Genomic DNA, 14,141 nt, shown 5'->3' with positions numbered 1-14,141 from the left:
GAAAAATCACAAGGGTTCAGCATTTTTATTGAATGACAGTCAAAACACGAAAAAGTCACCAGCATTTTTTTTCGAATTTTGGTCAAAAATTGATAAAAATCACAAAGGGGGGGTAAGTCCAGCATTTTTATTGAATTTCGGTCAAAACTGGAACAAATCACAAGGGATAAGTTCAGCAAGTTTATCAATTTTTTGTCCAAAATTGTTAAAAATCACAAGGGGGTAAGTTTAGCATTTTTATTAAATTTTGGTCCAAAATGGGAAAACCACAAGGGGTTAGTCCTTTATTGTTGTTTATTTTTGTCAAAATTTGAAAGCTAATTTCCATAGGACAAGTGAAAAAGTAACAGCATTTTTATCGAATTTCTGTCAAAACTGTAACTGTTATTTTGATGTACCATACCAGTAAGTTTGGCTTGTTTAATCATTGCTTTCTTTCAGATGAGATTAGAGTGACATATTTCTTACAATGATCAAAGGCACTATATCTCATTTTAATCTCACAGATTAAGTCATTGCATCCTATCCTTTAACCCACATTTAGGTCCAACTGTCGAAACCAAAGCTATCATATAGTATAGGCTTCCCAATTTGGTGCAATTGGTCTTTTTCTTAACTCAATAATAACTTGTTTTGAGCTAGCTGGTGTGGATTTCACAAAGAGTTAGGACTAGTCTTATCTCGAGTAAGGACCAGTTACTCGTCCTAACTTAGGACTATCCCTGCAATTTGTATATCTCCTAGGACTTGTCCTAAGTTAGGACTAGTCCTAACTCTTTGTGAAATCGACAAAATGGCACCTTTTTAAGTTTTGACACTGGATTCTGCACCATTCGTACATGGTCGACTATACATGTATGATGTGCAACTGTAACTACTCGTACAATTATACGTGGTTGGCTCGAATGATGACAAGAATGAATTCAGTCTTGTCTAGTAACAAGCAATTAATTTAGCCAGCCTGATGATCTTCCATCAACCAAATATCCATAGATCACATTTTTAAATAGCCCTGGACAAACCTCCATAAAGTCCTTGTGATGTCCACTCCCATGTTCAATCACAGGACCTACACTCCCCCTTACAATTGCAAGTAGTCCGATAACAGCGTACCACCACTTCCCAACATAAATGCAGTTTTGACACTCATATATACACACATTACAAGGTAGCATTACGTACCCTGATCTGATATTGAATATGTACACGCTTTCTTGGTTCCCTGTATAACACTGCAGTGCGATTTGTTTGTTTTTATTACACTTTGAAGCTGGCACCTAAGTTCATTGCTGGGTGAGATTGTCGATACCTCAAGATGCTGGCATGGAATCTAATCCTCTTTTAAATCTGAAATAGAAGAAAATCAAAAGAGAAAAGTGAGCAAAAAATCATATTCAGATATTTAAATACTTTGTTCCAAAACAATTTGGAATGGAGGTCATTTAGAGATTAAATATTTCTAAATAATAAAAGCATATCAAGAATTGGTAGACAAGTTTTGTTGCAATAGTTTTTTTGTTAAGTGTTGCTTGCCAGCAAGAGCTGTACAAGGCAACTCAAAACGGATATCTCAATTATTTAAGATATTTTTTGGAAATTCTTTGATGAAACAAATTAAAAAAGTCTCATTTAATTTACTCAGGTTGTGAAGCCAAGGACTTTCAGAAAAGCAAATTTAATCTCTGTACTAGCCAAGAACCCAATCAAACAAGATAACGAAGGAAGTTTCAGTTTTAGATGTGGGAGGAAAACCACAGAGAATTATTCCAGGGGGAAAACGCAGTCAGGCAGATACTGAAAACCCAATGCACATAGTGCCCCCGGTGGGATTTGAACCGGAGTCCTAGAGGCAGAACACCTACTTCTGTACTGCATTAAGACCTACTGCTGCCTAGACCTGGAAAGTAAGGTAAGATACCACTACGTCAACCTGGGGTTGATTTCACTAAGAGTTGGGACTAGTCCTAACTTCGGACTAGTCATAGGAGATATAAAAAAGGCATTGCTCGTCCTAGGTTAGGATGAGTAACTCGTCCTAACTCATGATAAGACTAGTCCTAACTCTTTGTGAAATTCAACCCCAGACCATCCAAGTTTTGGCTATTCATTTTAGTACGTAAAAATTGGTGCAACACTGGGAGGTTGGACTGCGGTTGGGCTGTTGTGTAATGAGCAACGAGGAATTACCTTGAGTGTGATTGTCTACTCTGACATTGTGCTCCGGCATACCCCGGTCTACAGTGGCAAACATCAGCACCTATGCACTGACCACCGTACATACATGGTCTCCTGCAAACGGCTGTTGAGAAACAAACACAAACAAACATAGTGATACCCTTATTATATCAGATAAGTTTAGCAATGGGAGAATTTTAGACGGTCCTTTTTCACAGTAGTGCGCGTGCTCAGACCTACGCGTGCAATACTGAGCATGAGCGCGCACCCTCAGAGCGGCAAAAAAGGACCATTATATTGTCTGGTGCCGCCAGCGTCTCAAAAGTCTCCTTTGAGGGGCAAATACAAAACTTTTCAGACATACGGAGATGATAAAAGCTGCCTAAGTTTCTGGAAAAAATAACCTTGCCATCAACAACTTCAAATGCAAATTTAATGCTCACTTTGTACCTCTACAAGTTTGTATGTAGAGAATTTTTGAGCTTTTGCCGATTACGAAATCAGGAAGTTGCATGGTTTATAATGACGGTAGATTGTTTTCTAAAGCCAAATGCTGATAGATAAATCTAAAGGCTTTGTAACCTGAATATAAAGGTAACTTACGTGTTTGGCAGTTGGAACCGCTATAACCTGTCTTGCACATGCACACATTGGGCTTTATGCATTCACCGCCATTCCGACAACCAGATACACAAATAGCTGAAATGGAAAAAAGGACATTTTAGCCAGGTTCATTGCCTTCAGGCAATAATTATTTCATCTCTCTCAACATACAAATTAAAAAAAAGATTTAAAAAAAGAAAAAGAAAAAAAACATGTACATATAAATTGACAAACTCAATCAATCAACATATAACTCAACACTCGACATATAACTGAACAAACTCAAATCACTCACCATATATAACTCAATAAACTCAACTATCAACAAACTCAAATCAATCAACATATATAACTCAATACACTAAAATCAATCAACATAACTCGAAAAACTTAAATCACTCTACATGTAACTCAACAAATTCAAATCACTCGACATAAAACTCAACAAACTCAAATCACTCAACATAACCTATAAACACTCTAATCAATCATATATGTAAGTCAGCAAACTCAAATCACTCAACATATAACTCAATAAATTAAACTCACCAAACAATTAGCTGGACAAACTGCATGCAATCAAGTACAAAACATAAAACACTTCCCAACACTAACCAACGCAAAAATAAACAAAGTTGGTTCAACTTGAACCTTTGTAAGTCTATTTTCATAAATCTTTCCCGCGATGATTCATTTGAATCATTCACACCGTGGGATTCGAACTCACAGCCAAGTCTTACCATTATCTTTGATTATAGACTGACGTCATAAAAGGAAAACAAACATGTTAATTACCTTTATGACACTTCCTCCCTCTGTAACCTGATGGACAGGAGCATTTATTTGGTTTGACACAACGCCCACCATTCTGGCATCGGGGCTCACAGTTTGCTAAAAATAAACAATATAATAATAATAGCAGATAATTTATTATATATCTATTTTATATGCGGCACAGTATCTTGAGGACAAAGGTGCCAGTCACTAGCAAACCATTGTTCTTTAAAAGGAAGATTGAAAAGATAGGCCTAAAAGATGGCGTTTAAATGATGACTGATGGACTTGATGACTGTAACTCGTCAGGCAATTTTTTCCACATCTTCATGGGTGGTTATAACCGACATCTTCTGATTTTTTCAGCTCGTTAAGTTGCACTTAACTAATCCAAACTAATCCAATCTTACCCACTGCGCAGTTGTGTCCAGAGTATCCGGGTGGACATGAGCACATGTTTGGTCGAACACACGTACCACCATTACGACACGAGGGTGAACAGATCGCTACAGAAACAAATGGAGAAAACTTGCTTAATTGGTAAAAGTAGTTGGTAAAAATTACTCAAACATTAATTAAATTATTTTATAAATGTTTTGTTGTAGTTTTTTACATTTATTGGTCCTTACAGGTGCCTCATTACTCAAAGATAATAACAACATGACAAGGTGACACCAATAATTGGTTTTACACCACCAAGGTGATTATGGCACTGAATGCTCATAGTACTTTCCCAGAGTCCCATGGAAAAACGACCATGAGGAAATCACTCTGGTAGGATTGAAACACACGGCCTCTTAATATTCTTTCTCCCCATTGCAAATTTTACATCTATCAAATTGACATTGCTAAGTTGAATGACATTAAGCTTGAACGACGTTATACGCTCCAATGATGCTAAGCTCTACTTATCATTCTTATGTATTTATTGCGGTAACCATATTTCCTACCTTTTTACAGAGTACATTGTGGTCTTGTGCTTTTTCAATGTTTTTAGCACTTGTAAATTTTCCTCGAGATTGATTCAATTTTTTCTTGTTTGTAATGCGGTTGCATTCAATGCATGGAATGGAATGCAATTCAAGTCAATAAATCATTTTTTTAAATTTTTTTTTAAAAGTTGCTTACCGGTTTGACATTGTGACCCCTGGAAACCTCGTAAGCACACACAGTTATTTGGACGGACACACGCACCACCATTACTGCAGGCTGGCTTACACACGGCTAAAGAAAATCAATCAAATCTTGTTATTTTACAAGAAATCTTTGCAATTTTACATCCCACCATAAGCACAATGAGATGTGACACTCGGTGCCCAAACTAAGCACTTCCTCCAGCCAAAAATCAAACTTGGGTTAATTTGCTTTTCAAATAGATGCGACAAAAAGCCTTCAAGTATACACCAAATTGGAGCCTTCACGACTTCTCAAAATTGGTGATGTATTGTTAATGAATTAAGCTCTTTGTTAAGGGTTAATAACTTTTTCTAACTAAGAGCTCGCGGTGCACTACAATTTCAGATGTTATGTTTTTTTGGCTGAATAAATGATCATATTATTTTAGATAACCAGACTCTGATGTTTCTGATCAGCAGAAGGTGGGTTCTAGTCTCGGTTTTTTCCTTAAGCAACAAACTTGAATGTATGCTGCCTGTGTTGTTAGCACCAAGCGAAATCAATCACAAGAACTATCTCTACCCTCACAGGCACCCATTTTAACCCTGGGTGACAGAAGCGTTAATGTTTGGATGAGAGAGATTGGCTGTTGTCAGCTTGGCGTTTATATCCCCTTGTGGGAGCTTTGGCAAGTTCCCTTATTGGGAAGATCAACTTAACAAACAAACAAACACATTGTAGGTATGTGTCCTTTTTCAAGGACATAAGTGTCATGGCCAGGATTCCAACCGACACCCCGGTGACTTGACTACCAGGGCCACATTTCATAAAGCTGTTAAGCAGATAATACTGGATAGCAAATGTCTTTGCTAAGCATAAAGTGAGTGGGGCACGAGTTGCAACAATGTAAACTTGATGGAACTTGGTTGGTAACCAGTTTCTGTAAAGCAAGATTTGTTTTTGCTTAGCAAGTTTTTATGCTTTTTTTTTTACAGGCTTTATAAAATTGGGCCCAAACCAATAAGCCTGTTTGGTTTGGGTGTTTACACACAAATTTACCCAAACCCTTATAGTGTTGTAGCATTGTGTCATCCATATCTCAAAAAGGCTTATTAGGATTGAGATCTTAAGTTTGTAATTTTGTTGTTAAAAGCGATTTCTTACCGATATTGCAGGTAGGTCCAGTGTAACCATGAGGACATGTACACGTATCTGGAGTCACACAGTATCCTCCATTAGCACAATTCACTGTACAAGTCACTAAAATATATAAAATGTCCCCCAAATTGGTTAAAAAAAGATATTATCACGTTAGGTGCCTTTGGTGTTTAAAAAAACACTCAAGTTTGGCTCGATGGCAGGGCAAAATGAAGACTCTGCTTATTACGCAACTCTTGTACTCCTTTAAAAGTAAATGGTGCAATGCATGGAATGGACATGAAAGGTGGTTCAACATTTTCAAAAGCTAACCCCCCCCCCCCCCCCCCGCCCAGAATATAAAGATCTGAACCCTCAAGTGTACGGTTTGTACACTTCTGAAAATGTTGAACCATTCTGTTAGTCTTTATTACTCACATGTGAAACTACTTGCTGCATGTAGCACTTTCAGAAGCCCAGTTACTAAAACATACTCCTTGAAATTTGTCTGTGTTATTTTACACAAGGCTCCAAAATGATGTCCTAAAGTGGTTATTGTGAACCCCTGCCCCCTCGATTATAAAGCCTCGATCATACTTCCTGCTAATGTGAATACGATGCAAATTTTGATGCAACAAATCCACAGCAACAAATTAGAATCTTCTGAAATATTCAAAGCAAAAACAGAGCTGTAATATCAAATTCCTTTTGAAAAAAGCGTTTGCCGGAAGTTTGAACCAGGCTTTAAGATGACTTTAAAGGCAGTGGACACTATTGGTAATTACTCAAAATAATTATTAGCATAAAACCTAACTTGGTGACGAGTAATGGGGAGAGGTTGGTGGTATAAAACATTGTGAGAAACGGCTCCCTCTGAAGTACTTAGTTTTCGAGAAAGAAGTAATTTTTCCAATTTTCCAAGTTTAGAATGTGAGGTCTCGAAATCAAGCATATGAAAGCACACAACTTCGTGTGACAAGGGTGTTTTTTCTTTCATTATTATCTCGCAACTTCAACGACCGATTGAGCTCAAATTTTCACAGGTTGGTTATTTTATGTATATGTTGAGATACACCAAGTGAGAAGACTGGTCTTTGGCAATTACCAATAGTGTCCACTGTCTTTAAAGACATACATCAATAAATAAACAAACTTGCCAGGTCATCTTCACTTCAGGTAAAATAGAACCAATACTACACATGCTACCTAATCTTGTTTTACAAGCCCTTTAGATTGGTGTTTTGTGTGAAGGGGCGTCACTATATGGGGATGTGCATGAAGTGGATACACAAAATAAATAGAACAATGAGTGCAGGTGCCAAACTTAATAACGTGCAGTACCTAATGGAAACTGTGTACGGTGGTGATCTGATCGGCTCAGGCTATCTTTCAAACATGCTGTTTTTGTCGCTGTTGTTAAAATATTCCAGGGTTTTTTGAAATCCCATTTTAAAAATTAAGTAAAGGCAATTTTAAGTATTTTTTTTCTAAATGTTTTAAATTTTTAAGTTTTGTGAGCAAGTCTAATCCACTCTTTTTTTTTCCCGTTCTATATTCATTTCTTCTTTCTCTATTGTTTTGTTTCTTTTACTATTTGTTTGTTTAGCCTTTGAAAACGACTTCGTTAAAGGACAAATCGTCTGCTCAGTGATATAAGGTCTTTAATTGCAATTTCATTTGTGCAATGATCAAAAGGTCATTAAATAAAATCAACAAATGAAGGTTTCTTTTTGCCAAAGAAAAGACCACTTAGAAGAACACTCTTGATTCACCAGGAGCTCAAAAATATGTTAAATCCACACAAATTGCACGAATAACCGTATAGTTCTCAGCGGATAAAGTTTAATTTTGGTCACTCCTTTAACAGTCCAAATTTGTGGTGTTTAATTGTTTTATACTTGCACTTCTGGCTTATCTTTTACAAAGTATTGCTTGCACAATTATTCAAACATAACAAACAGCTGGAAGCTGATGGGAGTATGGGGATATGGAACTTTAAAACTGATTAAAAACATGATTACACTAAATAAACGTTAATGTAATAACTACATTTTGAGAAAATTTTTCTTAATAATAGAATTTTAAAGGACTAAGAACTGAAAGAGTTTTAAATTGTCAATAAAACATGTGATTAAGTGACAGTGAATACGATTAATTTTATGATTTTCTGGAACAATTTTTATTATTATTATGGATTATTTTGTTGGAGATATTGCTGACTTCCCAAATGTTATTTTGTTACACTGTTCGTTAATGGAAGAGAGTTATGAAATGGTTATGTCTAAAGAAACCCACCACCAATAACAGCAAAGGATGTCAACCACTATTTTGTTTGTTATTTTGTTTTTGTATTTTGGGTGTACATTACAAACAAAAGTTTGTTGTTTACAATTTTAGGATCGGAACAGTTTCTTATGTCTTACAAGGGACCTCATCAGACACTACAAATCTTGTTGCCTTTTCACACGAGGTACATTTTGTAAACAAAATTACAACCTTGCTACATTTTAGAATGGACCCCTTGCTAAAATTGCTCTGGTGTGAAAGTGGTTTTTTTTTCTCACACTACAACCTAAGTTTCTGCCTTGCCTCACATTGGGGAGTTCACTTTTTAACTTTCAGAAAGATTTTAAGGGGAAAAGTTAAACATGGCCCCCAAAAATAATTTGCAGAATTCGCAGTCACCTGGGGTCTTTTTCAAACCACAGCTTGGGCTCCGGCTCCAGGTGCCGCCTGATGTTCGAACCACCACACGCTGCTCCAAAAATGTACAGGCCAGAAGACCAGTGCATACTCAGCGTGCAGTCGAGCCCCAAGCCAGGGTGAAGGGAGCCCAAGTAGGGTTTGAGAAAGACCCCTTAAATGGCAGTCCATTTAGCCAACAGATTATTGATTAGTAACTTATTGAATGCTAGTGTGATGCACATTAATGTAGTTGTTAGCACAAATAGCAAGAAATGCAAAGTTATTTCTGGTTGTTATCGGCAGTCTGTAGAGCATGGAGGGAGAGACAGGGGGTCAGGGGTCAAACAAGTCATGAATTAGTAAGTTGTTATCATTCTCGTCTTTTCTGATCGTGCATGATATAATGGAGCTAGAGACAGGAATGGGTTAGAACCTAGAGATGCTTTTAAAAACTCCAACCTAGTTCCCCATAGAGGGTAGGACCGCTTTTAACCCCAGGGGGAACCAGGCTGGCTGTATGAGGAGATAAAACCCATCCAACCAACTTACTAATCTGGCACCGGCGGCCAAAGTAGCCGTACTTGCAAGTGCACACATTGGGCAGGACACACCGGCCTCCGTTTTGGCACCCGGGTTCGCACTGTGCTGCAAGACAGGGTTACCGCATTATCAGGAACACGCGTTTTATTCAGAGGGAGAAGGGTAGGGGGGAAGAACAAGGGAGAGGAGAGGAGAGGGAGGGGAAAAAAATACCACCACGTTGGTTAATAATAGTGAAACAATCTAAACATGGGGTTGCATCACGAACGTTGGTGGAAGTTCAACAATCGTTATTATAAAGTCTTATTTTTAAAGGTGGGGTGGAGGGGGGGTGTTTACTTGAGAAGATGTCATTGCCATGGTAACTGGTTATTATGGCCGCTCACCTGTTTTTAACTTGGCTTAAGAGAGCAATTATTAAGCATTGAGTCATAAAGAGAAGTTATCTAGAATGAGATGTTGTTGAATGCCTGCTGTGAAATGTCTGAAATGTCATGCAATATTTAAACTCGGCCACAGAGCTTGGCCTGGCAGTTCAAGTCCTAGCTATGTGAAGTTCTGCCCCTTTATAAGGATCCAGCCCGGCCCCATCCAGAACAAAGTTCCAGAACAAAGTTCCAGAACAAAGTTCTAAGCTTGAAATTAAGTGTCAATAGAGTGAAGTTCCTGCAGCATACAGCCAAATAAATGTTCCACAAGGTTTTTTTAAATCTTTTTTTTGTTTAAATGATTGTTGAAACCTGAACAATGTCCTGGAATTAAATGAGAGGGCAAGGCCATTTTCATTTTGCAAAGGGCACTTCTATTGTTTATGAGAGATTTGTGAAGCACCAAGGCAACAGAGACCATGGCCTCCAAGACTATGACCTCCATGGTCTCCGTCTAGTGGGTAAATGATGAATCAACAGCTATTGAAGGTCCATTTTACATGTGTGCTACACTCAGAAGAGTGCAATAAGTAGGTTTTGACACTTTGCATGGTGGAAGTTATATGCGGTAACACCTTGTGAATATTTCTTGAGTGCAAAAGACAACTGACCAATCACAGCCAAGATAAAGTTATGATTGGTAGGTAATCGACCAATCACAGCACGGTCAGATCAGCTTCAGTTCTCCACAGTGGACAAATTTGTTTGCAAAGGGGAATATTCTTAATGAAAACAACTGTGTTTTTTATTATCATTATTAATTTCAACTATAGGTTTAAAGCCAGAATAAAATCCAGTACAGCCAGAATTAAAAGTTGGATTGGGTAGTAGGGTAGATAAAAGGTGTTGGGTTGTTTCATTAAAAGTTGTTTACTATTGGTTTAAACACTACGTTATCTTCCAACCTTCTATCATTATGTTTGGTCAAACATTTTGATTTAACGCTAATCAATTTGAACTTCTTCTTAGTAAGAATGAAGTAAATGTAAATGATTGAGACAAAATTGCAATTGAAGTAAGTGTATATGATTGAAAAAAAAATTTAATTTCTAAAAAAGGCTGTTTTTAAATTGGGAAAGACCAAAACAGATTGCTTCTCATATCATTTTTTTAGGTGTGTCTCTCATTTTGTTTCCCAAACATATTATTGATTATCAACTAGCCCAGCCAGATCAACATGCTATGTAGACTTCAAAGTAGTAATAGCAGTTGTCTATTAGCAGTTGTCTTAAATTCTGTCCCTTTTATTCTGGTGACTTTTCAGAGGAATCCTTCAATTTTCAAACTATGAAACAAAGTGAAGTATTGGTGAACAATCTGTCCGGGCATCTTTTGGACGATTTATTTTTTATTATGGACACCTTTATTTGTTTAAATTTATTAACCTGTACATTTTAGTATTTAAGCAATAAGCCATTGGCGAGTGTATTTAAATAGTGTCTAGTACAATGACTTGCCTGGTCGCTATAAAATGCTTAATTTAAAAAACTGGTACCCTTTGTGCCAAACAATTCTATGGAAATTGTGTACAGGAGTTTGCCATCCCTTATGTAACTACGCAAAAGCTTGCCCTTTACCGTAATAATAACAATAATATTGGGTTCTTATATTGTGTATAGCACATTATCAATAAAAGTAGTATTTTCCTCCTGCAAGGTATGTGGAGTCACATTTTGAGTTACAAGGTCCCACACTCTCCTGGAGTCGATTTCACAAAGAGTTAGGACTAGTCCTAACTTAGGACTAGTCCTAAGAGATATCAAAAACGTACAGCTAGTCCTAAGTTAGGACTAGTAACTTGTCCTAACTCAAGATAAGACTAGTCCTAACTCTTTGTGAAATCCACCCCTGATCAGAAACAACAGAGCTTGATTCCACTGTGTTCTTATCCGGTCTGAGGATTTCCAATCGAACTTTCACTAATGGCTCAGCAGGGCATTGTAACTGTCATCATTCACATCACTACTCGCAAGTGGTATAAAATGTAAACAATTAAGACATCCTATTCTTTGACTCTAAAGCAATTGTGGGTACTCTATATTTCTACATTCTGACTGGAACATTTCAAACGATGGAATGATGATGATGATGTATATCTACTGATGAGTTACATGTTTGCTTTTATCAGTGCAATATGTGGTACAACATTGGCAGTGGGGGTGATAACATGCAAAATGAGGCACATTAGAGGACTATGCATGGTTCAAAAGGAATAATTAAAAAGGTTTACAACAAAACACACCTCTATCTAGTTTCCACCTGATCATACTATCAAATGACTACCCAAAACATTTGCTTTTTGTCTGTACTCATTTTGTGTTCAAGTATATTTACAAACAGATAAACAAAGAACAAATTGTCTGAAGAAAATACACACGCCGGCAACATTAGCGTTAGAGAGCTCAGTTGGTGGAGCGTCGGCATGTAAACCATGAAGAAATGTTAACTATCTTGCAGCTTCTAAACTTCCCTTTTCATAATGAAATATGGGATTAGAGAAAAATCAAATGGTCCTCATTGGGATTTTAACCCAAGACCCCCGACACTCCAGGCCGATGCTCTGCCGATGCTCTACCGACTGAGCTCAGAGAGCTGAGTTGGTGGAGCGGCGGCATGTAACAGGTTCGAGTCCCATCCTAGAAAATGTGTCTTTGTTCACCCCAAAGTATAATTAGTCAGTCAGTAGCTGTTGTGGCTTATTACTTGATACTTCCAAAGAAGAAACATAAGATATCCCAAATACAATTAACAAGAAAATAAACTGCTGTTTAAAAATGTGGTTTTTTTTTTATCAAAATGATCCTTTTTCATAGACTGTATTTTCACTATCCAACTATAATGCATTTTTAAAGAATTCTTTTTGATATAATATTTGGTCACCGATACTCAATTTGTATGACATGGAACATCTTCCTATCACAAATAAATGAAGAATGATTGGTACCCTGCATGTAGGTATCACAAATGGCTATAATTGATTCATTGGTTCCCTTACCTGCTTCGCACGTTGGTCCCGAATAACCCATGGGGCACACACACTCATTGGGGCGGACACAATACCCATTGTTTCGGCAAGAAGGATTACAGATGGCTGGGGGAAAAGTTAACAAAACCAATTGTTACAAAGAAAATAAAGAATTACCACAAAGAGAGGGTATTTCAGTTTGTTGTTCCCTTCAAACCTCTGGTGGGCTATTATTATTTAAATGAATGGGGAAAACCATGGCTACCGTTTATCTATCATTCAAAACCACACTTGATGATATTTAATGATTGGAAGACCACAAAAGTATTCAGAAGAAATTTTAAACTTCCCTGTTTATAATGAAATAAGGGATGAGAGTAAAATCAAATGGTCCTAACTGGGATTTGAACCCAAGACCCCTGACACTCCGGGCAGATGCTCTACCAATTGAACTATGAGACACAGCGGTACACTCCCTCAGGTTTTCCTTATGAACCACATTTTTCTCTTGGTGTTGCATGGATGCGCCACTTTCATTCATTCATTCATTCATTCATTCATTTTTATTTTAAAAAAACCAACTGGCATTACAAGTAAAAATATTGATAAAAATTGCACAGATGAAAGACATAAATTACACCACTGCAGTACGGGGGTACATAGGTACATTAAAACAAGGATGACAATAAATAGAAATAGAAATTTGATAAACCACTAAATGGCAAAGTAACGCAATATTTGGTATGGTGCCTAAAACCAAACATTAGAGAAAAATCAAATGGTCCTGATTGGGATTTGAAGTGTACTGACCTTGATGGCATCTGTATCCTGCATAGCCTTCTATGCAGACACACCCCTGTGTTGGTTCACACCTCATTCTCCTTGGGCATCCCCACTGACACAACGACTGCACAACCTCTACAAATATGGAAAAAATTAACTTCCTCAAGTGACACACTTCCTTTAAACAAATTTCAGGATGAAGTTTTTGTAGACTGTTTGATAGATTCTTTGATTGCTGCAATCAAAATAAGCAACAGTGGTATTGGACAACATGAAATGTGATTCTCCTCACGACTTTGATAGTGTTTCCCAGATAATATTTCTTTGAGAAATTGGTACCAGTGTGGACTTTATAAGCAATGGGTTTTGAGATTGAAGCTATAATCAGTTGTTTGCTTTTTCAATATTCAAATATCCTGTACTTTGCTTTCAAAAATCTGTGATCTTTTTGATATTTTAGGTTATGGAAAACACTTACAACCAGGTTAAAGCAAAATGAATGAAAGAAAGCCTCAGGAAAAAAGTAGCAAATAATTTTTGAGTCCAAGGGCTGACATGCTTGCGCATTATGGTGTATTGTTTAATATATTTTTTAGGGTATTAAATCACAATTTTTCTGTTTTTTTCCAGGGAAAACAAAATTGAAACTCAGACTTATAACAGGAAAAATGTCATGCATGTAAAAATATACAGCTCTCACCTTCGCAGTTCACACCATTCCCTGTATACCCAGATGGACATTCCCCACATGTGTAGTGTGTATTGGAGGCTTCATTCGCATGACAGTGTACACCTGGATAGCACGGCCGGCTTGCACAGGGATCACTAGGTGTAGAGCATGTGGTTCCTAAATAGAGAAGAAGTAAGGAAGAAATAATGAAGGGAAACATTTTTTTTATGCAAATCGCCAGACACACAAGGCCAGAAGGCCACTT

The 14,141-nt window shown here is 37.2% G+C and overlaps 1 protein-coding gene across 1 annotated transcript in view; it reads right to left on the bottom strand.

Moving 5' to 3' along the window:
• Nucleotides 1-730: 730 nt before the first annotated feature.
• The window catches only part of LOC117291307 (von Willebrand factor D and EGF domain-containing protein-like), a 78,770-nt gene continuing 65,359 nt past the window's right edge, over nucleotides 731-14,141 (bottom strand). Inside the window, exons 21-31 of the mRNA XM_033772945.1 lie at nucleotides 13,907-14,053; nucleotides 13,234-13,341; nucleotides 12,454-12,549; nucleotides 9,040-9,135; nucleotides 5,833-5,928; nucleotides 4,681-4,776; nucleotides 3,963-4,058; nucleotides 3,574-3,669; nucleotides 2,779-2,874; nucleotides 2,188-2,299; nucleotides 731-1,347 (exon numbers count right to left, since the gene is read on the bottom strand). Of these exons, the coding sequence (XP_033628836.1) occupies nucleotides 1,311-1,347; nucleotides 2,188-2,299; nucleotides 2,779-2,874; nucleotides 3,574-3,669; nucleotides 3,963-4,058; nucleotides 4,681-4,776; nucleotides 5,833-5,928; nucleotides 9,040-9,135; nucleotides 12,454-12,549; nucleotides 13,234-13,341; nucleotides 13,907-14,053 (1,076 nt within the window). The 3' untranslated portion in view covers nucleotides 731-1,310. The remainder of the gene's footprint in view (nucleotides 1,348-2,187; nucleotides 2,300-2,778; nucleotides 2,875-3,573; nucleotides 3,670-3,962; nucleotides 4,059-4,680; nucleotides 4,777-5,832; nucleotides 5,929-9,039; nucleotides 9,136-12,453; nucleotides 12,550-13,233; nucleotides 13,342-13,906; nucleotides 14,054-14,141) is intronic.

This window comes from Asterias rubens, chromosome 6 (genome assembly GCF_902459465.1).
Source record: "Asterias rubens chromosome 6, eAstRub1.3, whole genome shotgun sequence".
Classification (NCBI taxonomy): domain Eukaryota; kingdom Metazoa; phylum Echinodermata; class Asteroidea; order Forcipulatida; family Asteriidae; genus Asterias; species Asterias rubens.
The sequence above is the reverse complement of the archived record's forward strand: the minus strand, read 5'-3'. Positions and strand labels throughout refer to the sequence as shown.